The sequence below is a fragment of the Salvelinus sp. IW2-2015 genome, linkage group LG9 (assembly GCF_002910315.2).
Source record: "Salvelinus sp. IW2-2015 linkage group LG9, ASM291031v2, whole genome shotgun sequence".
Classification (NCBI taxonomy): Eukaryota; Metazoa; Chordata; class Actinopteri; order Salmoniformes; family Salmonidae; genus Salvelinus; species Salvelinus sp. IW2-2015.
In genome coordinates, this window is record NC_036849.1 from 22,905,879 (window position 1) to 22,931,299 (window position 25,421).

The 25,421-nt window shown below is 43.7% G+C and overlaps 2 protein-coding genes across 2 annotated transcripts in view; one reads left to right on the top strand and one right to left on the bottom strand.

The window, feature by feature from the left end:
• The window catches only part of LOC111968836 (dimethyladenosine transferase 1, mitochondrial), a 35,323-nt gene that overhangs the window by 4,205 nt on the left and 5,697 nt on the right, over window positions 1–25,421 (bottom strand). The gene's annotated exons all lie outside the window — the stretch shown is intronic.
• On the top strand, window positions 7,640–12,906 carry LOC111968837 (claudin-20-like). Its single transcript, XM_023994737.3, has 2 exons — window positions 7,640–7,929; window positions 8,562–12,906. Exon 2 carries the CDS (start codon window positions 8,741–8,743, stop codon window positions 9,464–9,466), a length of 726 nt encoding a protein of 241 aa, XP_023850505.1. The 5' UTR covers window positions 7,640–7,929; window positions 8,562–8,740; the 3' UTR covers window positions 9,467–12,906.

Here is a 25,421-nt window from a genome sequence, read left to right on the forward strand (position 1 = left end):
TGCGAGGAAAAAGCCAGCCCTCTTCCTGTCACGCTGCCACTTAGCAGGCGCCGTTCAGAGAGCCTGATGAGACATGAGGTGACACGTTCAAACACACTTTTCCCCTTTATCTCTATTGTTTCTGAGGAGGAGTACAGCGGCTTCAGCCTCAGGCCCAGTGGAATGGAAGAACCAGGCAGGGAGACATAGGAGGCAGGGCTGGCCCAGAACACAGCTCTTCCTCGAGGCTAGTGTGGAATCCTGGCTGTGGTTCCCCTCTCAAGCCACCTCTCTGCCTCCTGATCCCGCTGTCAGAGCTAAGCTGATATGACAAACAGTTGAAGTAATCATGCCAGAATCAGCAGAGCCTAGTCCTACTCAGAGCTCTCCTCCTCCCAAACTCACCCTCATTCTCTCTCCCTCACTGTGTCTTTCTCTGCTTGTCCATCCTCTCTCAAAGGGTAATAAAGGGATTGTGCTCAAAGACCCACAACACACAAAAAGGACAACTCTTCTTTAGGTGGATCTGTGAATGTGCAGTAGGAGGGAAGGCTGCCTCCCTCATATGAGACTACCAGGGGGTCTAATGCAGTGACCCCCCCTCACCTCTCAGATCAGGAGGGGGTCTAATGCAGTGACCCCCCCCCCTCACCTCTCAGATCAGGAGGGGGTCTAATGCAGTGACCCCCCCTCCTCACCTCTCAGATCAGGAGGGGAGTCTAATGCAGTGACCCCCCCTCCTCACCTCTCAGATCAGGAGGGGGGTCTAATGCAGTGACCCCCCCTCACCTCTCAGATCAGGAGGGGGTCTAATGCAGTAACCCCCCCTCCTCACCTCTCAGATCAGGAGCCAGACCTACAGCTCAGTCTGAGAAGTGAAGTGGAGCTATGGACCAATGACACAGCAGCACCAGTGAGACACTGGTCAACAGAGCGGAGCCTAGGCAGGCAGCTAGACACACACAGACATTTCCAGGTATGTGAAAGAGGATACAGAAGGTACAATACGAGGCAGAGTATACAGAGCGGACGAATAGAAAACAAACAGGAAAAAACACACACACACACAGTTATGTGGGTGCGAGGGTGTTTAATTTACAGCAGAGCTCTTCTGTTGAGACAACCTGCCCTAAAGAACTACCTCCACAGCAGCATCTTTGCGTCYGTGGGGGTTGTGACTCACCAGACTATACCCTCCTTTGTTATTCTGGGCTAGGGAAGGGGAAGGGCAGGATAATTGGGTGAGGATAACTAAAGTGATCCAAGGATGTGATGGAGCCTTTCTAATGAGCTGTTTAGATTCTCTCCCTCCCGTGCCGTGCTGCAGCGTCTGGCCGGGCTTGTAAACCAGGACCGCTATCTACTATCTCATCTGATCTATAGCTCTGTATGTTACTGCCTGACTTACCGGCTGCCTGCCTTACCGGCTGCCTGCCTGCCTGCCTTACCGGCTGCCTGCCTGCCTGCCTTACCGGCTGCCTGGCTTACCGGCTTACTGGCTGCCTGCCTTACTGGCTGCCTGCCCGACCGCAGTGGCCTGGGACACCACTGCTAGACTGGAGCTTAGTTGTCAGAGCAGCCAGCTATATTGTAGTCTATAGGAGTACAACTAACTCCTGGGCTGCTCACATCACTATCAGTTGTAGGAAGACGAGAGGGTTTTGGACACCAGTTACAGTAGACTTTCAGGGCAGGGAGAAGAAGCGCTATATTGCTTTGTGATATACTGGGGCTGAAAAGAGTAACTGTGACAGGAGCTATCAGAGATGGACTCATCTGCATCAATTGGGCGGAACAAGGCTGACATGAGGAAAATCAATTCTTCCACCTGTCACCTCAACATGCTAGGATGATTTGGGTGAGAGGCAATCTCATACCTTGGTACTGCAGTGTGCCTTTATCAAAGCACACACCCAGAGTGATGCAGCATCAACCCACCATCTGGTCTGGCCAGGTAACACAAAATAATGCCTTTCATTTCACTCCTGGAGTAATTAGGTCATTTTATATTCCGCACTTCATCAGTGGGATGATTGGAATGTAAATAGAACTTCATGTTGTAACGAACATGTATTTTAACAGGGAAGCAAATCATAATCCCTAATGATTTATAGATCAATTGCACTACTCTAAATTGGCTTATTATATAAGGATCTACATAAAAATGATCCTGCCCTCTCCATGGCTAATTTAGTCTGACTCTTTTAAACAAAGACTTCAAACATTTACAGAGACTTAACCTACTTTTCCTCTTGCACACTAATACTGAATAATCATAACTGAACTTTAACACTTTATTTTAATCCTAGTTGTTTTCCACAGGTCTGCCTTTGTCACCCTCAACGACCGTGACCCAACTTATCTCAGTAATATGGAGTCACGCACACATCCATATTAACACATACATTTCCCTATTTCATCTCTATGACCTGGGAGCTCTGCAGGAACTCTATTACACTGGCCTTGCCCTGTAGCTCTCCAAGTCCCCTTGTCCATTTCTACCTTCCACTCCTTTTTCCCGAGCCCTCTCTCTACCCAATGTTGTGTGAGCAGTAATTTGTCATCTCCCTCTGAGCGTAACCAAGATGAGACGGCAGGCCCTCAGGGTGGCTAGCCGATACCTCCTGAGCAACCCGCATTTCCCCTTACGTAACTGCTGCAGGTTCTGAGGGGGGGAGCAAGGAACAATGGAATACACAGCTGTGGAATACAGAAAGTAAAATACAATAAAAAGGAAGATTCTTCCGAGGGGAAAGAGATGCATTAATCATAACAAAACCTTCAGAAGACAACCTCCATTACAACAGAAGACAACCTCCATTACAACAGAAGACAGACTCCTTGACAAACAGAAGACAACCTCCATTTACAAGAAGACAACCTCCATTACAACAGAAGACAACCTGCATGTACAACAGAAGACAACCTCCATTACAACAGAAGACACCTCCATTACATCAGAAGACAACCTCCATTACCATCAGAGACAACCTCCATTTACATTCAGAAGACAACCTCCGATTACATCAGAAGACAACCTCCATTAACAAAGACACCATTACACAGAAGACAACCTCCAACAACAGAAGACAAACCTCCATGACATCAAAAGAGACAACCTCCATTACAACAGAAGACAACCTCCATTACAAGACAGGAAGAGACAACCTCCATTACAACAGAAGACAACCTCCATTACAACAGAAAACAACCTCCATTACATCAGAAGACAACTCCATTACTATCAGAAGACAACCTCCATTACAAACAGAAGAACAACCTCCATTACAACAGAAGACACTCCATTAAACAAGAGACAACCTCCATTACAACAGAAGACAACCTTCCATTACAACAGAATACAACCTCCATTACAAACAGAAGACAACCTCCATTACAACAGAAGACATCTCCATTACAACAGAAGACAACCTCCATTACAAACAGAAGAGCATCTCCATTACAACAGAAGACATCTCCATTACAACAGAGACAACCTCCGATTACAACAGAAACATCTCCATTAAAACAGAAGACCAACCTCCATTACATCAAAGACAAACTCCATTTACAACAGAAAGACAACCGTCTCATTTACAACAGAAGACAACCTCCATTACAACAGAAGACTTCTCCGAGTTACAACAGAAGACAACCTCCATTACAACAGAAATGTCTTACGCCAGGGTCCTGTGTGAATTTAAGTATGCCTCTCTAATTCTCTCTTCTCTCTTTCTTTCTCTCTCTCGGAGGAGCCTAGCCGCTAGGAGCCATACATCAGGACTACTGGGCGATGATGACTCCTTTCTGTTCCCAGTCCACCTGGCCTTGCTGTCTGTCCATTTCAATGCTTCTGCCTGCGGTTATGGAACCGCCTACCTGTCCCAGACCTGCTGTTTTCAACTCTAATGATCGGGCTATGAAAAGCAACTGACATTTATTCCTATGTATATTGACCATGCTTGTCATTTATGAACATTTTTTTAACATCTTGGCCATGTTCTTTATAATCTCCACCGCACAGCCAGAAGAGGACTGGCCACCCCTCATACCTGTTCCTCTCTATGGTTTCTCTAGGTTTGGCCTTTCTAGGAGTTTTTCCTAGCACCGTGCTTCTACACCTGCATTGCTTGTGTTTTAGCTGGGGTTTCTGTACAGCACTTCGAGATATTAGCTGATGTACGAAGGGCTATATAAAATAACTTTTTGGGATTGGAGAGTTGAAAACAACCTCCATTACTATCAGAAAGACAACCTCCATTACATCAGAAGACAACCTCCATTACAACAGAAGACAACCTCCATTACAACAGAAGACAACCTCCATTACATCAGAAGACAACCTCCATTAACATCAGAAGACAACCTCCATTACATCAGAGACAACCCCATTACACAGAAGACAAAACCTCCATTTACAACAGAAGACAACCTCCATTACAACAGAAGACAACCTCCATTACATAGGACAACCTCCATTACATCAGAAGACAACCTCCATTTACATCAGAAGAAACCTCCATTACACAGAAGACAACCGCATTACAACAGAAGACAACCTCCATTACAACAGAAGACAACCTCCATTACAACAGAAGACAACCTCCATGTACAACAGAAGACAACCTCCATTTACAACAGAAGACAACCCATTACAACAGAGACAACCTCATTACAACAGAAGAACAACCTCCATTAATCAGAAGACAACCTCCATTACATCAGAAGACAACCTCCATTAGTCAACAGAGACAATCTCCATTACACAGAAACAATCTCCATTACACAAAGACAATCTCCCATACATCAGAAGACAACCTCCATACACAGAAGACAACTCCATTACAACAGAAGACAACCTCCATTACAACAGAGACAACTCATTACAACAGAAGACAACCTCCATTACATCAGAAGAACTCCACAAACAACCTCCATACAACAGAAGACAACCTCCATTACAGACAGAAGACAACCTCCATTACAACAGAAGACAACCTCCATTACAACAGAAGACAACCTCCATTACATCAGAAGACAACCTCCATTACATCAGAAGACAATCTCCATTACAACAGAAGACAACCTCCATTTTACATTTATTTAACTAGGACAGTCAGTTAAGAACAAATTCTTATTTTCAATGATGGCCTAGGAACAGTGGGTTAACTGCCTTGTTCAGGGGCAGAACGACAGATTTTTACCTTGTCAGCTCGGGGATTTGATCTTGCAACCTTTCGGTTACTAGTGCTCTAACCACTGGGCTACCTGCTGCCCCATTACATCAGAAGCACAGATGAACAGGACAGGCACTCAGGAGGAATAGGCACTAGGCAAGCTTAAGCTATGGGCAACTCTTGCTAGATGGTGCCAGTGTTTCCCACACTCTCAGAACAGCCCTGGGCACACAGCACAGGCAAACCAAGAACACATCCTGATCCACACCCATCTTCTTCTCAGGTCCTCTGAATTGTTTTCCAAAGGAAAACTCTCCAACTCTACAGTCAAGAATGCCACTAGGTGAAATCAAGAATTCCACTAGGTCAGAAGAGAGATTAGGACTGTGGAAAAAATGTGCCTACTAAACAAACAAAAAACAGGATCTACGCTGTTTTTACATATCATTAAAAAAAAACTCAAATGTCTGACCACTTGGTACACTTGGTAGTAAATCTTAGAGAAAAAATGCAGGCCCTAAATCAAACCAACCCTGGGTAATTTCACATCGTGTCACAACTGTTTTCCCCCTGATGGTTTACAAATGTTCTGCATGTTGAAAATGGGCATGCCCATACATGGAACAAGATTGTGTTGACAGCTACAGATGACACCTCCGACCTTAACGTTAAATAACAAGGCTTTTACAAAATGATGAGCACAAAACCAATTAAACCACGAAATAAAGAATATGCAAATTGRACAATAAAATCCCTCATCTCATGAATGGACAATCGTTGTGTCCAGTCATGCCTTGGAGCTATAACATGGAGGACTGGGCTACAGTCATAAAACAAGGAGCCATGCTTATAATAGCCTGCCATGTCTTCACACATCTGCACTCCCTGGGTACATGTTAACTGTGGTTCCCTCACCCCCCTCTCCCATCCCTGTTATTTATTTCCCAACAGAACATCACTAGCATCAAGGATCTTGTCGGTAAAAACACACTCAAACACAGTACAGTGCTTAAATAGTGTGGCTATTTCTCCTTCAGCAGCAGCAGCCCACGAGGGCCTGGAGTATGAAGTCTGAAAGGTCAGCAGCCAACCAACTCAGGTAWTACGTTGTGTGTGTGTGTCTGTTATTGTGTTGGTGATGTCTTATCTGTGGGAATAGTCTCTGAGGGGATATCTTGGGGGATTCAACAGAGGTAGATCATTGGACCAAATTAAACAAACAGATCAATCACCAACCCAATCAATCACTTAGCAGATATACCTGCCACCTCCATTTTGGTCATTACTGGTGTGGAGAGAGAGAGGGGAGATCATTCTCCTGAAACTGGCTGTTTATGATGATCTTGCCCATGCAGCAAAATTATGGAAACACACATCTGCGTTATCAAGGCTATCACGTCTATTAGCCCAGTCTGTTTTTCGCATCTCTTTGTCATTCATGAATCAAGGCTGTCCTGCCTGCCCCTCCCTTCCCCTACTAGACGTCCTCTGCAGAGGGGACTGGAGGAGCGGTGAGAGGAGGGTAGCAGCTGTGAGTTTAGTCTCCCACTGAGTGGTTGCTGATGCTGACTGCTCTAGGGAGCGTCCGTTTTGACATAGTGGACTCGCTACCACATAAATAAAAGAAAAACACTGCCAGAACAGCCACTACCACCTGCTTGGAGTAGGTTTTCTTCATATGGTTATTATTGTAGAAGTGTCATTGTGTTATTATTGTAAGCCTATTATTTGGTGCCCAATGTGCATCTTGTAATTCAATCTATATAGTTCAGGATCTACGTTAACATGTGTTCATTAGGCTAGATTATAGATCTGACCTGGGGTTGTAGGTGTAGGTAAAACAATGTTGAATAAATTATATTTCCCAGGGTGCAATGGGTTATTCATATTATTTGTATAGTTGAAAGAAACGCAGCGACGTGGTTGTGGAAAGTTATTCGGGGTCTCTCTGGTTAGATAGAGATACATTAGCCAAAGTTGTCATTTCTTTAGCTTAAACATTTTGGAGACTGAAGCAGAACTGTTATGATGATATCTGTGTAATTATGAAAGCAGGTGTATCTGTCATTAGGCTAACATTTAATTGCTAGCTAGCTCGGGTTAGCTACGGCTAGGCTAACAGGGAGAATGAATATTGCCAAAAGTGTGCACATTGTTTCAGATAAATATTAGCTAGTTATGATAAACAATCCGGTGGCTAGATGCCACCTCTAGCTAGCCAGCTAATAATATGGGTCAATATTGGAATGAAGCAGCTGTCTTATGATTGATTGCGGTTTGACTGGTAGCGGGCTTAGCTGGTCCATAATACGTTTGCTTGTCTCCATCATCTGCTGCATAAATCAAGCATTGCGTGACAAGTGCATTGAACAACTCAATGAATTCTAATGCAATRCAAAATAAATATAGCAGTACCTAGATGACCCTTCACACACACAAATACAGTTACAGAGAGTGTGTCAGTGTAAACCATAGTAAGCTTCGCTATGGTGCATACTATTCTGTAGCAGCTCGTCTCACGAGCCATGTGACGTAGAGAGAGTCTATTCTACAGCACTGAAAGGAAAGCAGAGCAACCCCCTTTCAGAAGCGCCGAGTGAGCATGTGTGGCTCACGACTGGCTAGGATGTCCTTTAATATACGGTTGCTATGGAAATGGATGACATGAAATGGATCCGTACGGCTAACGGCTAAAACATCTCCTCACCTCGTGTTTTTACAGAAATCACTGCCAACAACCTGACACGTCATAAGGAGATCTGCACCAGCCGAGGTAAGGATCTCAACATCTCTCTTGCTGTACATCATAAACAATTATAATTAAAGGATGTTTGCCCTTCTACCCTTACTGAAGAATAATCAATACATTTTAAATTAAAAAGCAATGCTGGCAAATGTATGTGAACATCTTTAAAAAATGTAAATGAATTGTCTGTCTTATTTCAAAGTTTTATAAATGTTCTAAACAAAAATATTTATTATTGTATCAGTGATAAAATGATTTWAAAAATGTGTTAATATTGAAGTCACTGTGGTGGGGTAACCTTATTGAAGTGTGGTGAGAAGGACACTGCAGCTTTAAGTCCACATATTGAGCATTACAATTATCAGAAGTCATTGTCCTCTTCAGTAACAGTTCCATGAGGTGCCGGCACAGAGGAGAGGCATGCACAACAGAAAATACACACGCACTAAAACTAGTGTCTCCTTTTTCAACTATCAGCMAGAGCCATCAATCTCTCTCATCGGTCCAGTTCACACTCTCCTTTGTTCCTGCAAGAAAAGTCTGTGCATGAGTGTGGTGAGAGAGGGGAAAGAGAGAGAGCGAGGGGAGAGAGGGGAAAGAGAGGGAGACAAACGAAGAGACCTGCTCAATTCAATTTCTCATTCCTGTCTCCTCTCCAGTCCAGTGGAGCCGGCGCTGAGCAGAGGGGCTGAAGATTGGCTGCTGCCCGCTCTAGCACCAGGATCCTCTACAGCCGTCTGGGGTGAGGGGTGGAGGAGACGAGGTGCCTGGCTGGGGCTGGGTGGATGCTGCCTGGAGGAGGGGGGGCCACGGCAGCAGCAGAGGCAGTGGGAGGAAGATGGCATCCACATGCATGCAGATCTTCGCCTTCATCCTGGCGCTGTTGGGCATCATGGGGGCCATGGTKGCCACACTGCTGCCCAATTGGAAGGTGAGTGCCGACGTGGGCTCCAACATCATCACAGCCATCTCCCAGATGCAGGGGCTGTGGATGGACTGCACCTGGTACAGCACCGGCATGTTCAGCTGCACCTTGAAGTACTCGGTGCTGTCGCTGCCCGCCTACCTGCAGACTGCCCGTACCACCATGGTGCTGTCCTGTGTGATGGCTGCCATGGGCCTGTGCCTGGCATCCCTGGGGCTCAAATGTACCCGCTGGGGGGGCGGCCGGCGCTCCAAGAGGCACGCAGCCATCGCCAGCGGGGGCTGCTTCATCGCCGCTGGCTTCCTGTGCCTGGTGCCCGCTTCCTGGTTCACCAACGAGGTCATCACTAACTTCCTGGACCGCAGTGTGCACGAGAGCAATAAGTTTGAGCCCGGGGGGGCCGTGTACGTGGCCTTCCTGTCGGCAGGCTTCCTCTTCGTGGGGGGGTCCATCTTCTGCGTGTCTTGCTCGGGGAAGAGGCCCGGTCACCAGGACATGATCTTACTGCCCCCCCCCAACAAACTCATACTGCAGCAGCAACAGCAGCTCCTACAGCAACAGCAGCAGGACCAGCACCAGTACTGCTCCCTCTCCCCACTAGACAATAAGACAGGCTACAGCCTGCAGGACTATGTGTAGGCTAAAGCAACAAGCCACTTGCTACTGCTAGGCAGACCAGTTTGGGGAAACAACCAGGGCTTACACTGCGTAAGAAATTGAGGAGACTAGAGCGGAGGGGAAGGACTTTGATGGCGTCTCTTTCCCTTTCCCCTCTTTTTCTGTTCTGCAAGCACAAGCAGTGGAGGTATTCCCCGAGCAGCCCCTTGGAACAGACGGACGGTGAATGTGAAATGCAGCGCAGCCGGGGGAGGAAGGGAAGCGCTGCAGAATGGGAGGGGAGCCGCAGCTCGACACATGCAGATACCCCAGCAATCATCAGTAAATCCATTAAGACTTCCCGGGGGAATGGATTAGCTGATAACAAGCCTCCCATTAATTTCCTTTTCCTCGCCAAAGGTTTGAATTAATAAGCAATCATTTAGCTGCTAATAATCGTTTGGTAACCACCCATTCGGCAAGTTGGCAATATTGCTATTATTGTCTCAAAGAGGCAATAACAGTACGTGCAATTCCCTTTTCATAAGCAAGCTACTGTTGTTTTGAACTATCCACTAGATATGCTAGTTGTTGGGACTGATTTAAGAAATGGTCTTATTTTTGGTAGCTAATAGACTGATTGATATTTTGCCTAAGCATGCTGTTTGGAGCCTGTCTGTGTATAATGCAGAGGAATGCCTGTTAGAGACTGAGACGTATGTAGTGTAGCCAACGCAATGCCTAAAAAGCTGTAGTATATTATCCTTCCCATTGAAACTGTTCAAAGAGTGCTGTCAGAATGAATACATAGGGTTCTGGGCTTGGAGATCGAACAGAATGGCATATAAACAAAATCCTGTAACTCACCCTGCAGGTAGAGACAGACAGAGACAAAGAGACAGACAGACAGAGAGGGAGGGACAAACAGCGAGACAACAAACACAAAGAGAGACAAACAGCGAGAGAGAGGGACAAACAGCGAGAGAGAGGGACAAACAGCGAGAGAGAGAGAGAGAGAGAGAGAGACAAACAGCGAGAGAGAGAGAGGCACACAGAGAGAGACAGTCCCACCTCCAGCAAAGTGGACTGTATGACATACTTTACTATTAAGCTCCAAAACAAAAAGGAGCTGCCTTCTTCAGGCTGGGCTACACACTACTTACTTCATGCATTACGCATACAAAACACTCATACACCCACAGACGCACAGTTCACACCCACCCACACATAGATTACACAACCACACAGATACACACACACACAGAGATACAAAAACCCACACAAACTGTACCCTCTGCCTCACTGGGCTGTGTGTGCTTTTCATCCTGCTGTCCGCCTCCTCACTGCCATGGAAACGGGATCCTGCGCCCAAATATCTTTATTGTCTGCGGTGGGGGGTGGGGTGTCAGCCTGTACTTTAAGGTTGGTTAGGGGGGCATCTCTCTCTCTCCCTCCCCATCCCATTGGCCCCATAAGCCTTGTGAAGAGCCTCCACACATGCACAGCTGCTTCACTAATCCCCTTTATTAGCCCAGTGACAGGAAGCACCAAGCCACTGTTACACCCAGGCCTGTCTGGGAAATGCTCTCTTTATGTTGTCCCATATTACACTGTGTCTGACATGCAATTAGTGTTATGGTGAAAAAGGGCTGTGTTTTGAAAAGTCAGGCTGATTATTAGAATTGTAGATCAGTAGGTAGAAAATGGCGCATGCAATGCCAGGATAGTGGGTTCGATTCCCGGGATCACCCATACGTAATATGTATACACGCTTGACTAAGTCGCTTTGGATAAAAGCGTCTGCTAAATGGTATATATTATTAACTGCAGCAGTGTGGCAGATGTGCCTCCAAATCTAGAAAACGGTTTGAGGTATTTCACTATGTGACTTGTTTAGTGCGTCAGCAGTGCATATGCTACTGTTCAGCACCTGCAGGAGATTGTGTGGCTAAAGTTAAAGCAACTTCTCTGTGCCATTCTCATCTTTCAGCTTTGCTCTCCTCTACCTCTCCCTGTTCCACCTGGTCTCTCCATCTATAGCAGTCTTTGTCTAAAGGGAAGTAAAGCAGCATTTCTCTCTGACTGACAGGGAACACTGTTGCATGTTAAGAACATGCTGGTCAGCGCACACACAACTCCCGCCACCAACTCATTTGTCAGGGCTGCTACTGCGCTTTAACATAGTCAAGTTCCCATGTGTGTCTGTACACGGCTGAGAGGAAAGGAAGATGTGCTGTCTCCGGCCTGAAATGGCTGCTCTGGTGACAGGCCCTGGCAGTGATGTGTGGCGCAGACCGCGTGTTGTTCGTTCTCTAACACACTGTTTTTTACAGGGCGAGCAGATGGCTAAGCCCAGCTCGCCACCTGCAGGCGGCTGCCTGCACACTGGAGGCATCACTAGAGGTCCTGGCAGCCTGTTTCATACCCTATGTATAGAGAAGAGAGGACCGGACATCAGTATAGTAATACACAGCCCAATGCCCAGGCACCCCTTACGAACGCAATAAAATGACAAGAATGTCAATGTGCCCTCGTGAACAAACTAAATACATACCAACACATACACGCGTTGGAGAATGTGCCAAATCWACTCCTGTCAAGTTTGATACTGCATGTAGTTCATACGGTTTACTTTTTTTTTTATTACATTTGTTTGTATGTGAATTATACATTGGATATGGTTTTATGGAGTAATTATTTGTTGTGCGAGGCCAAGTCTTAAGCTAGACACTTGTATACAGTAGGATGCAGCTTTCCATTGTTATTTTTTCAACCTTATTATTCCAATACATTCCAAAGCACACAATCATTTCAGACACAAACAATTCTGATTTCATCGGGAAAGCCTTGCACAATTGTTTATTTTTATTTGTTGTAATGTTTAAATCATGCTTCTGCAGAGAACAGTATGCATTTGGCTAGGACATTTGTGGACTTAATTCGATTTTTTTTGCCATGGTAACTTCTTTCCTATTTAGTTCAAATGTCTTTTATCATGTTCATACACTGCATCTTCTTCATAAGAAGACTACTTGACTGCACCTTTGCTTGTGTTACCTTGTTGGACAGCGCAGTTTGTTTCAAGCGGCTGAGCAATGCAAGTCCTCTGGACCGGTTCAAATGTACATAACACAACTGGCAGTCTGAAAAAGAGCAAAGCCATTTCTGTCTGATGTGATTTGAGCAGGCCAATGTGAGCTGGAGGTTTGTTCCGTTGTGTAGATGTGCAGCCTGTTCCTCGGCCAGCCAGCGCACCATTTCATTAGCTTCAAATGGCCTAGATGTCTAAACAGCTGCAGCTCTCCTGCAGAACCAAGACAGGAATTATCATTTTGATAATTGCAGCTTATTTTCGTGGATGCTTCAGCACTTCTTAATTTGCCAGAGGATTTTCAACAGTTCAAGTGTTCTRGTTACTGTTGTCTAAATGTGCTTGTGCAAGTAGTTATATTTTTTACTAATAAAAAACTATTTTGTGGAAGCAGAGCAATATGCCTATATTAAATGACTGTGTGTGTACGTGTGTGAGCAGTTCGGGATGGCTCTCAGCTTCCTGCCAAAAACACAGATTTCTGGAAGGTACTGGATGTACCGTGCGTAGGCAAGCAGGCATGCTGTCTCTTCATACTGTTCTTATAACCTCTATATACACACACAGCAGCTCTCTGAAAAACAGCTCAAAGAAGAGACGGAGGTTTCACTCCCTTCATGAACACGTATCTATAAAACATTACATACCGTCTGCAAATTGGATGAAAAAAGCCGAAACACTCTCCATAAAGCACGTTCAGAATCGAGCTCTCTCTCATTGAGATGTAAACACAATACTTCACAGAGGTATGGAGAGAGCATCAGCAAGTGGCATGAAATAACTAACCCTGTGAGAGTTGTGGCAAATGGGGATTATTTTGTCTGGTGTATGTCTGAGTGTGAACAGAATGATAATGAATGACAGCATGTGTAGGTTAGCTGCTGCAACATTTGTACAATTAGAATGGAATTCAAAGCAACAGCTGATGAAGCCAGTCAGTCAGCATGGGTAACATGGAGGAGTGCAATCTGCATCCCCCATCCCTTCCTCCGGTTCCACCGAGCATCCCATCAGCCATCGGGCATCAAAACAGCCTCGCCAGCTTTAAAATCTGACTCATATGAAGAGTAATGCCAAGTCAGACTGGAGAGAAATATCCAATACTAAGACCCCACAAATACTGGTCTTAGTTCCAGCTGGGGAATAAATCCCTGCTTTTCATACATGAAGTAGATGCCTTAAAGCCTCCATGCGGTCTTTATAATTGTATTTTTAAATCACTGTAGGTCAATTGTTTTTGTTATATATATTTTTTAATTGAACCTTTATTTAACTAGGCAAGTCAGTTAAGAACAAATTCTTATTTACAATGACGACAAACACGGACGACGCTGGGCCAATTGTGCACCACCCTATGGGACGCCGGATACAGCCTGGAATCAAACCAGGGACTGTAGTGACGCCTCTTGCACAGATGTAGTGCCTCAGGAGACCATAAATCACTGTTTTGTTTATTTTTTCAAAAATAACTAAATATTTATTTAACCTTTATTTTATCAGAGTTATACTGAGACCAAGGTCTCTTTTATAGATGAGCCCCGAATTACATAAAATACACACATCAAAATATAAATACAAGCAGAAAGAAAAAACGCGGTCATAAAAAACAAACACATTTATTAGTAATAAGGTCCTCAATCAGCTTTCTGAATCGCACTAGAGGCACCAGAACATCACATTTAACAACATTTAGAAAACTGTTTCACAAATAAGGTTCAAGAAAACTATACTGAACAAAAATATAAAAACGCAACATCAATAATTTCCAATATTTTACTGAGTTACAGTTCAATTAAGGAAATCAGTCAATTTAAATAAATAAATAAATAGGTCCTATTCTATGGATTTCACATGACTGGGCAGGGGCGCAGCCATGGGAGGGCCTGTGAGGGTATAGGCCCACACACTGGGGGAGCCAGGCCCAGCCAATCAGAATGAGTTTTTCCCTAACAAACAGGATTTATTACAGACACAAACACTCCCCCACCCCCTCTCAGAGGATCCCACAGGTGAAGCCAGATGTGGAGGTCCTTGGCTGGCGTGGTTACATGTGGTCTGCGGTTGTAACATACTGCCAAATTCTCTAAAACAACGTTGGAGGCAGCTTATGGTAGAGAAATGAACATTCAATTCTCTGGCAACAGCTCTGTTGGACATTCCTGCAGTCAGCATGCTCCCTGTGGCATTGTGTTGTGTGACAAAAATGCACATTTTAAAGTGTCCTTTTATTGTCCCCAGCACAAGGTGCACCTTTGTAATGATAATGCTGTTTAATCAGATTTTTGATATGCCACACCTGACAGGTGGATGGATAATCTTGGTAAAGGAGAAATGCTCACTAACAGGGATGTAAACAAATTTGTACACAACATTTTTGTGCGTATGGAAATTTCTGGGATTTTCTTTTTTTCAGCTCTTGAAACATAGGACCAACACTTTACATGTTGTAAGCATGTTTGGGATGCTCTGGATCGACATGTACGACAGTGTGTTCCAGTTTCTGCCAATATCTAGCAACTTCGCACAGACATTGAAGAGGARTGGGACAACATTCCACAGGCCACAATCAACAAACTGGTCAACTCTATGTGAAGGAGATGTGTCGCGCTGCATGAGGCAAATGGTGGTCACACCAGATACTGACTGGTTTTCTGATCCACGGCCCAATTCTTCTTATTTTATTTTTTTTAAAAGGTATCTGTGACCAACAGATGCATATTTGTATTCCCAGTCATGTGAAATCCAATTGASAGATTTTCTTATATGAACTGTAACTCGGTAAAATCTACTGTAACTCAGTAAAACCTTTGAAAATGTTGCACGTTGCATTTATATTTTTGTTCTGTATAGATAGTAATGAGAATCTCGCGTCTCATTACAGCTGATTACAGCCAAGTCGACAGTGGGAAGTTCGGAGATATGTGGCTTTCTTGAAACAAACATGGATTATTCAAGGCGTTCTCTCCTCTTGGTTATGCAACAGAGTGGAGATCAAATAGCAGCTCCCCTCTTGGGTAAACGTTAATAAGATCCGCTCCTCTGTGTATTTATCCTACATTTCCTTCAAAGGGTTTCACCCTGAGATGCCGTCATGACAGATCAGAGAACTTTAAACCCTGCAGGCACAGGGGTTAATCCAACTGTATATCCCACCTTGAGCGTCAAGACAAGTTGACTTGCACTGCGCACGCTCAGTTACAGTGAGATGCATGATATCGTCTGTAGATGCATGTGGTTGAGGCTCTAAATCAAATCCGCTCTTTATCGATATCATTTTTAAACCGATAACATTTTACAGCCAGAGTTATTAAATAAAAATGCATGATTCATAGCGCCGTTTGATAATAAGGATATCACTAACAAGCATGTAGCCGTGAAGCAGCTCTGGAGTCATGATGTTGGCAGGTACAAAGATAAATATAAGCTGGGCCAAGAATCAACACCCTACCGCTCATCAAAACCCCATCAGCAATAACCGTAGTGCTGTAATGCATCGCTAAGAACAATYACCCAAGGCATGCCAATACTTCACCTTAATGGAAGGCATTTTCTTCTGGACAAACATTGTCTTCATGAGAGTCTATATTGGCGATATAATACAGTCATCGACAGCAGCTGAAAATGACCTTGCATTGTCCAAGACTTTGCCCTCCTGTTCCAGTACACATCTGAGACTGGGGAGTAATGGCATGACCTTGCTGCGGAAGTGAAGTGCTGAGAGAAGCAGTATGAGCTCCGCAAGATGACAAAAACACCCTGACAGTTCAAAGAAGCATTTTAATATTTTAGATCACCATAAGTATTACAAGAGTTACGGAACTAAAAAGATTGGCTAAAGGTCCACTACATGATGATAAAGTGATGAATAGAAAACTGTCTAYTGAAACAGACCTTTCCTCACACTTAGTTATTAGGCATTGTTTCCAGGGGTGTTCTGAATGAACCAAACAGAAAATCACAGTTGGTTATGGCATTTGGAGAATCAGAAAACAATTATATTGTTCTTGAATTGGAAATAATTTTTTTGATCTACAGTAATTGTATTACTTTAGCTGGAAACAAATTAATCTATTTTTATTTTGGCACAGACAATGTTTTTTCCAGCAGCCCAAGCTTTCTATTTTGTGTGTATATGTGAAAAGCACATTTTGTGTGTATATGTGAAAAACGTAAAATCACAGTGCTTGACCTTTCTAAATAAAATCTTAAAAAATAAAAACACACAGTAGAGTTAACAGCTTATGTATTGATCCTTTCAATACAGTGCCTTCAGAAAGTATTCATACCCCTTGACTTATTCTACATTTTGATGTTTTACAGCCTGAATTAAAAAATAGATTAAATATATTTTAATCTACACACAATACATTTTTTTTTGCTAATATATTGAAAATGAAATATATCTCTCACTTACATAAGTATTCACACCCCTGAGTCAATACATGTTAGAATCACATTTGGCAGTGATTGTAGCTGTGAGTCTTTCTGGGTAAGTCTCTAAGAGCTTTGCACACATGGATTTTACAATATTTGCACATTATTCTTAAAAATATTCTCCAAGCTCTGTCAAGTTGTTTGTTGATCATTGCTAGACAGTCATTTTCAAGCTTTGCATTAGATTTTCAAGCTGATTTAACTGTAACTAGGCCACTCAGGAACATTCAATGTCATCTTGGTAAGCAACTCCAGTGTATTTATGGTCTTTCAGGTTATTGTCGTGCTGAAAGATTAAATTGTCTCTCAGTGTCTGTTGGAAAGCAGACTGAACCAGGTTTTCCTCCAGGATTTTGCCTGTGCTAAGCTCTATTCCGTTTATTTTTATCCCCCCCAAAAACTCCCTAGTCCTTGCCGATGAAAAGCATACCCATAACACGATGCAGCCACATGATGCAGCACCCACCATGCTTGAAAATGAAGAGTGGTACTCAGTGATGTGTTGTTGGTTGTTCCCCAAACATAACACTTTGTATTCAGGACATAAAGTACATTTMTTTGTAGTGACTGGGTGTAATGATACACCATCCAATGTGTAATTAATAACTTTCYCATGCTCAGAAGGATATATGTTTCTATTTCTTTTTTTACTCATCTACCAATACTGTAGGTGCCCTTCTTCGCGAGGCATTGGAAAACCACCCTGGTCTTTGTGGTTGAATCTGTGTTTGAAATTCACTGCTCGACTGAGGGACCTTACAGATAATTGTATGTGTGGTGTACAGAGATGAGGTAGTCATTCAAAAACATTATGGGGTCTTGTGTGTAGGCAAGTGACACAAAGTCTCAGTTTAATCCATTTTAAATTCAGGCTGTAACACAACAAAATCTGCAAAAGGTCAAGGGGYGTGAATACTTTCTGAAGGCACTGTAGCTCCTTATTCTCAGAATTTGCATAGTGTTTCACGGAACCCGCCTGCAATTGCCTGTTTGAAGCTGACCRTCTTATCCTGGAACATGGCCAGGATTCCTCAACTATGTTTCAGAATACCTAAATGTTTCTTGGCGTGGATGATGTTGATGTTAATCTGCCAGCATTGAATCACAGCTAACCCAGCGTTCATTTCAGATAGGAGGGGCAATAGAAAGGAAAAAACGTGTCAACTATCAAGATGTTGATAAGCCAACTCTGCCAAACTAGGCATTTTGTTTAAGGAAGGATTCAAAATGGTTTATAATTTTACCTTGGAACTATGATGTATCGAGTACAAGCCTTCAGGCGGTATCTTTCCTATACTATGGTAATACCATGGTTGACCACATTTTTAGGATAGGAAAAGGCCTAGATGAATTGTGCTGTAGTACAATGTAAAAAAATTAAAGAACTAATAGAACAGTAATAACGCGTAATAATACACACTGAGTAATAATAACTTAGCTATAACTAGTAATAAAGTAACAGATAAACAGTAGCAGCAGCGTATATGATGATTCAAAGGAGTTGGTGCAAAAAGGGTCAATGCAGATGGTCCGGGTAGCTATTTGGTTAACTACTTTACAAGTCTTATGGTTTGGGGGTAGAAGGTGTTCAGGGTCCTGTTGGTTCCAGACTTGGTGCATTGGTACCGCTTGTCATGCGGTAGCAGAAAGAACAGTCTATGACTTGGGTGGCTGGAGTCTGACCATTTTTAGGGCTTTCCTCTGACACTGCCTGGTATATACACTAAAAGTATGTGGACACTCCTTCAAATTAGTCGATTCAGCTATTTCAGTCACACCTGTTGCTGACAGGTGTATAAAATAGAGCACACAGCCATGCCCTCTCCATAGACAAACATTGCCAGTAGAATGGCCCGTACAGACGAGCTCAGTGACTTTCAACGTGKCACCATCATAGGATGCCACCTTTCTAACAAGTCAGTCTGTMAAATTTCTGCCCTGTTAGAGCTGCCCCGGTCAACTGTAAGTGCTGTTATTGTGAAGTGGAAACGTCTAGSAGCAACAACGGCTCAGCCGCAGAGTGGTAGGCCACACAAGCTCACAGAACAAGACCACCGAGTGCTGAAGTGCGTAAAAATCATCTATCCTTGGTTGCAACACTCACAACTGAGTTCCAAACTGCCTCTGGAAGCAACGTCAGCACAAGAACTGTTTGTCGGGAGCTTCATGAAATGGGTTTCCATGGCCGAGCAGCCGCACACAAGCCTAAGAGCACCATGAAGAATGGCAAGTGTCGGCTGGAGTGGTGTAAAGCTCGCCGCCATTGGATTCTAGAGCAGTGGAAACACGTTCTCTGGAGTGATGAATCACGCTTCATCATCTGGCAGTCTGACAGATGAACCTGGTTTGACAGATGCCAGGAGAACGCTACCTGCCCGAATGTATAGTTCCAACTGTAAAGTTTGGTGGAGAAGGATTAAATGGTCTGGGGATGTTTTTCATGGTTCGGGCTAAGCCCCTTAGTTCCAGTGAAGGGAAATCTTAACACTACAGCATACAATCACATTCTAGACGATTCTGTGCTTCCAACTTTGTGGCAACAGTTTGGGGAAGGCACTTTCCTGTTTCAGCATGACAATGCTCCTGTGCACAAAGCGAGGTCCATACAGAAATGGTTTGTCGAGATCGGTATGGAAGAACTTGATTGGCCTGCACAGAGCCCTGAGCTCAACCCCATCGAACACCTTTGGGATGAATTGGAACACCGACTGCAAGTGATGCCTAATCGCCCAACATCAGTGCCTGACCTCACTATTGCTTTTGTGGCTGAACAGAAGCAAACCCCTGCAGCAATGTTACAACATCTAGTGGAAATCCTTCCCAAAAGAGTGGAGGCTGTTATAGCAGCAAAGGGGAGACCAACTCCATATTAATGCCTATGATTTTGGAATGAAATGTTCGACGAGCAGGTGTCCACATAATTTTGGTCATGTAGTGTAGGTTCTGGATGGCAGGGAGTGTGRTGTACTGGGCCGTACACACTACCCTCTTGCGGTCAGATGCCAAGCAGTTGCCATACCAAGCGGTGATGCAGCCAGTCAAGGTGCTCTCAATGGTGCTTCTGTAGAAGCAGCTGTAGTATATGCTCTATGAGAAAGACCTGTACAGTCTCACTGGATAGATGTATTGTTTATTGTTGTTGTTGAGACGAGAGTTTGACTGTCGGAGAGAGCAAGGCTCTACCAATGATGGTCAACCCTGACTTAGTATGTAGCCTATTACTTTCCCCTTTCATCTGTGGTGCTGCTTTCCTATGCTAGTCTACAAGTGCTGCGCTATTTATTGGCTGCTCAATTAAATCTCACACACACACTACCGTTCAAAAGTTTGGGGTCGCTTGGAAATGTCCTTGTTTTTGAAAGAAAAACWAATTTTTGGTCCATTAAAATAACATCAAATTGATCAGAAATACAGTGTAAACATTGTTAATGTTGTAAATTACTATTGTAGCTGGAAACGGCAGATGTTTAATAGAATATCTACATAGGCGTACAGAGGCCCATTATCAGCAACCATCACTCCTGTGGTCCAATGGCACATTGTGTTAGCTAATCCAAGTTTATCATTTTAAAAGGCTAATTGRTCATTAGAAACCCCTTTTGCAAATTATGTTAGCACAGCTGAAAACTGTTGTGCTAATTAAAGAAGCAATAAAACTGGCCTTCTTTAGACTAGTTGAGTATCTGGAGCRTCAGCATTTGTGGGTTCGATTACAGGCTCAAAATGGCCAGAAACAAAGGACTTTCTTCTGAATCAAAGACCTTTCTTCTGAAACTCGTCAGCCTATTCTTGTTCAGAGAAATGAAGGCTATTCCATGCGAGAAATTGCCAAGAAACTGAAGATCTCGTACAATGCTGTGTACTACTTCCTTCACAGAACAGCGCAAACTGGCCCTAACCAGAATAGGAGGAGGAGTGGGAGGCCCCGGTGCACAACTGAGCAAGAGGACAAGTACATTAGTGTCTAGTTTGAGAAACAGACGCCTCACAAGTCCTCAACTGGCAGCTTCATTAAATAGTACCCTCAAAACACTGGTCTCAACGTCAACAGTGAAGAGGCGACTCCGAGATGCTGGCCTTCTAGGCAGAGTTGCAAAGAAAAAGTAATATCTCTGTCCARTGTCTGTTCTTTTGCCCATCCTAATCTTTTATTTTTTATTGGCCAGTCTGAGATATGGCTGTTTGAAATTTTTATACTTAAGTATCAAAAGTAAAAGTATACAATCATTTAAAATTCCTTGTATCAGGCAAACCAGACGGCAAGGTTCTTTTGTTTTTTTAAATGTACGGATAGTCAGGGTCACACCAATACGCAGACATAATTTACAAATTAAGTATTTGTGTTTAGTAAGTGCGCCAAATCAGAGGCAGTAGGAATGAGCAGGGATGTTCTTTTGATAAGTGCGTGAATTGGACCATTTTCCTGTCCTGCTAAGCATTCAAAATGCAACGAATACTTAAGGGTGTCAGGGAAAATGTATGGAGTACATTGTTTTCTTTAGGAATGTAGTGGAGTAAAAGTAAAGTTAGACACCCCAAAAAACAACTTAAGTAGTACTTTAAAGTACTTTACACCACTGCTGTCATCAAGTCAAAGGTTGGATACTTTGAAGAATCTAAAATCTAAAATATATTTTGATTTGTTTAAAAAAAAAAATGGTTACATCTGTACAGATTAACTACCTTTTCATGAAAAATCTCTCTCTCGAGCCACGTACAGTACATGGACCCATAAAGATGTATAGAGGGCACACTTTCCAGTAGACGGGAAAGCCCTTTATGGGCTTCGCTATCACAGAATCTATGAATAGCAACGTTTGGTAGAAATATAATTCTGAAAGTAACGCACGCCTTGTTTCGCAAAGTAACTAACAATATTAAACTTTTTTTTTTTAAGTAACTCAGTAGGGGCTGTGTACAAGGAAAACATCTGTACGGCCCTCCCCCTCAGAGACCGGAGCTATGGAAGCAGGGTGGGTAGCCGATCGCTGATGCAGCCATTACTCAGGATGGCTGGTGACGGCCCCAGACAACCATCTGCTGGAGGTACGCTTCACTCTCCCTTCAGATCCATCAACGTCATGAATCTGTCTCCGGGCGTTCTCCTCTCCTACTGCATGTGGAGTACACACTGACTGCAAGCTGCAGCATTCCCACTCTTATCTCCTACTGCTCTCTCCCACTGTCTTCCAATCTCTCCACCTCTCTTCTCAGCTCAATCACTCCCACTAACTCTCCACCTCCCATTCTCTCCCTCTCTCTTTCAAGCTCTCCCTGTCTCCCTCCCTCTTTCAAGCGCTCTCTTTCAGTCTGTCTGTGGAGCTTGGAGGCCCGTGGGTCTACTGTGGAGAAGCAGCCCTCTAGGACGTGATGGAGCAGCTATTGAGCGACTTATAGACCCGTTAATGACAGAGACAGGCAGATTTTAATCACATTCTGCCAGGAAAAAACTGTGCAGGCTATAGGAGAGGAGGCCGGGGCGAATTGGATGGGCAAGTCTCACTAACATGCTTTCCTCACTTTATCTGAATAACCTCCATTTTAGGAAAGGCAGTGAGAAACACAGGGTTGGCAGAAAAACACAGGGTTGGCAAAAAAAAACAGGGTTGGCTAAAAAACACAGGGTTGGCTAAAAAAAAACACAGGGTTGGCTAAAAAACACAGGGTTGGCTAAAAAACACAGGGTTGGCTAAAAAACACAGGGTTGGCGATAATGTTGAAGGGATGTCAAATGGTCTCAAATCTCTGTGGCCGAGGTCACAAACCCCTTGACCCTCCGTCAGAATATTACGTCAGAGAGACACAGCCATTTATGTACTTTGTCATTTCTACTAAGCCAATAAGACCTTTTTAGTTTTTTCGGGAACATAAAAATTGAATTTGCAATTTACAAGTGACCTGTATTCGCCACAAGCAGACATTTTGTAATTTCTTCTTGAATATGTATATTAACACGGAGGAGAATGAGAGGGGTGTGAATGTGATCCGTGACAGGCAGACCTAGGGCAAACGAGGAGTCAGCCAATCACGCTGGACGAAAGCCTTCAAGGACAATCAGACTCAGTCAATGTGACAGAGGTAGTCAGTGCATTCCTTCCAGGGGTGAGAACATGCATGGCAACAGATTAAACAACACAAAGGATAAAGCCTAAGTCACGACACGTCAATATGGACCAGCAGCTGCAAATGTAAAATGGATTCAACTTTTTCTTCTAATCACCAGTCAGCTACAACGTGYCTCTCTTTCCCTCAGGTTAAAATGTATTAGTCACTAAATCCAGTCATGTTTTTTTTCATCTAATTGCCATTTTCTCACCATTGGATTGTATAAGGTTCAATGATGTTCTCTGTTTGTTGGTTAGAGAGTACAACTATTAAACGCATTTTCACAAATAAGGTGAGGAGGTTACACTGCTAATTGTTATATCTGTAACATAGCCTCTGCTTCTGGTTTGATGTACTATGAAAATGGGAGATACACACTGTGTAACACACTGCCATGCTATCCGTCGAGTTCTTTGTGACACATTTTCTCAGAACTGCTGAACAACATTATTACAGCTATGCAGCAGCAACGTCCCTTCGTCTGTATTAACCTGTTCCTACACATTTTAAGATACACATCACACACACCAAAACCGGGTTACCACAGTTCAGATGTGACTGATACATGCCAGGAATAAAKAAAGAAAAACAGATAAAAGTGAAACTTCAATTTGAGCAAATCCCTATTCATAAAAACACACAATTAGCAATCCAAAGCTACAGAGAGAGCCAGATAATACCAACAATTAGAATGTAGAGCGGATGTTGGATTTGTCTAGCTTGGCTATGTGCATGATCTCCTCGGTCTAAGAACTCACGCTGCTCCACCAGGACTCAGCAGACGGTGTGGACAAACAGAAAGACTCAGAGAGGCACAGCCTTCAGGAATACAGCTCTCCATCATCCACCCTACTTAATGTGCATTGCTTCTTAGCAATGGTTATGGCCAGTAGTAGATGTCTTGGCCGAATAACACCCATTGATGTACTCTCGTACTGCCCACGCGTGCACTTCAAGGTATTGATAAAAACACTCTCTGGGTAAGTGGCTATGAACAAAGATTTTGCACAAATCCAGCTATAAACAGGCCTCAGGGGACATGAAAATGAGACTAATCTAGAAACACCCTCTACCTTTTGGTAGAACTTAAGGACCTATATTTACACAAAACATAAGTATATACAGTATTGTAAGGGCGGTAGGTAGCCTAGCAGTTAGAGCTTTGGGCCAGTAACCGAAATGTCGCTAGTTCGAATTCCCGAGTAGACAACGTGAAAAATCKGTCAATGTGCCCATGAGCAAAGCACTTTAACCCTAATTGCTTCAGACCCTGGCTGTGACCCCACAATATGAGGGTGTCTCAGGGACAGTGGTATATGCAAAAAAACACATTTCCAGTTCACACATGCATATTAATACACACATTTGTGAAAYAGGACAAATATAAGYACACACCTAATTATTATTATTATTTTGTTTCATTATTATTGATTGATGTTCTATTTCACTGTTCATCCAAACAGGAATTCCTGTAATACCCGTCTTCCATTAGTCAGTGCGTTATGAATTATTATAAACTCAGCAAAAAAAGAAACGTCCCTTATTCAGGACCCTGTCTTTCAAAGATCATTTGTAAAATCCAAATAATGTAACAGATCTTCATTGTAAAGGGWTGACACATGTTTCCCATGCTTCAATGAACCATAAACAAAGAATGAACATGCACCTGTGGAACGGTCGTTAAGACACTAACAGCTTACAGACGGTAGGCAATTAGGGTCACAGTTATGAAAACTTAGGACACTAAAGAGGCCTTTCTAGTGACTCTGAAAAACACCAAAAGAAAGATGCACAGGGTCCCTGCTCATCTGTGTGAACATACCTTAGGCATGCTGCAAGGAGGAATGAGGACTGCAGATGTGGCCAGGGCAATAAATTGCAATGTCCGTACTGTGAGACGCCTAAGAAAGCGCTACAGGGAGACCTGACGGACAGCTGATCGTCCTCACAGTGGCAGACCACGTGTAACAACACCTGCACAGGATCGGTACATCCGAACATCACACCTGCAGGACAGGATGGCAACAACAACTGCCCGAGTTACACCAGGAATGCACAATCCCACCATCAGTGCTCAGACTGTCCCTGTAAGGCAGGTCCTCACCAGACATCACTGGCAACAACGTCGCCTACTGGCACAAACCCACCGTCGCTGGAACAGACAGGACTGGCAAAAAGAGCTCTTCACTGACGAGTCGCGTTTATCGCGATTCGCGTTTATCGTCAAAGGAATGAGCATTACACAGAGGCCTGTACTCTGGAGCGGGATCAATTTGGAGGTGGAGGGTCCRTCATGGTCTGGGGCGGTGTGTCACAGCATCATCGGACTGAGCTTGTTGTCATTGCAGGCAATCTCAACGCTGTGCA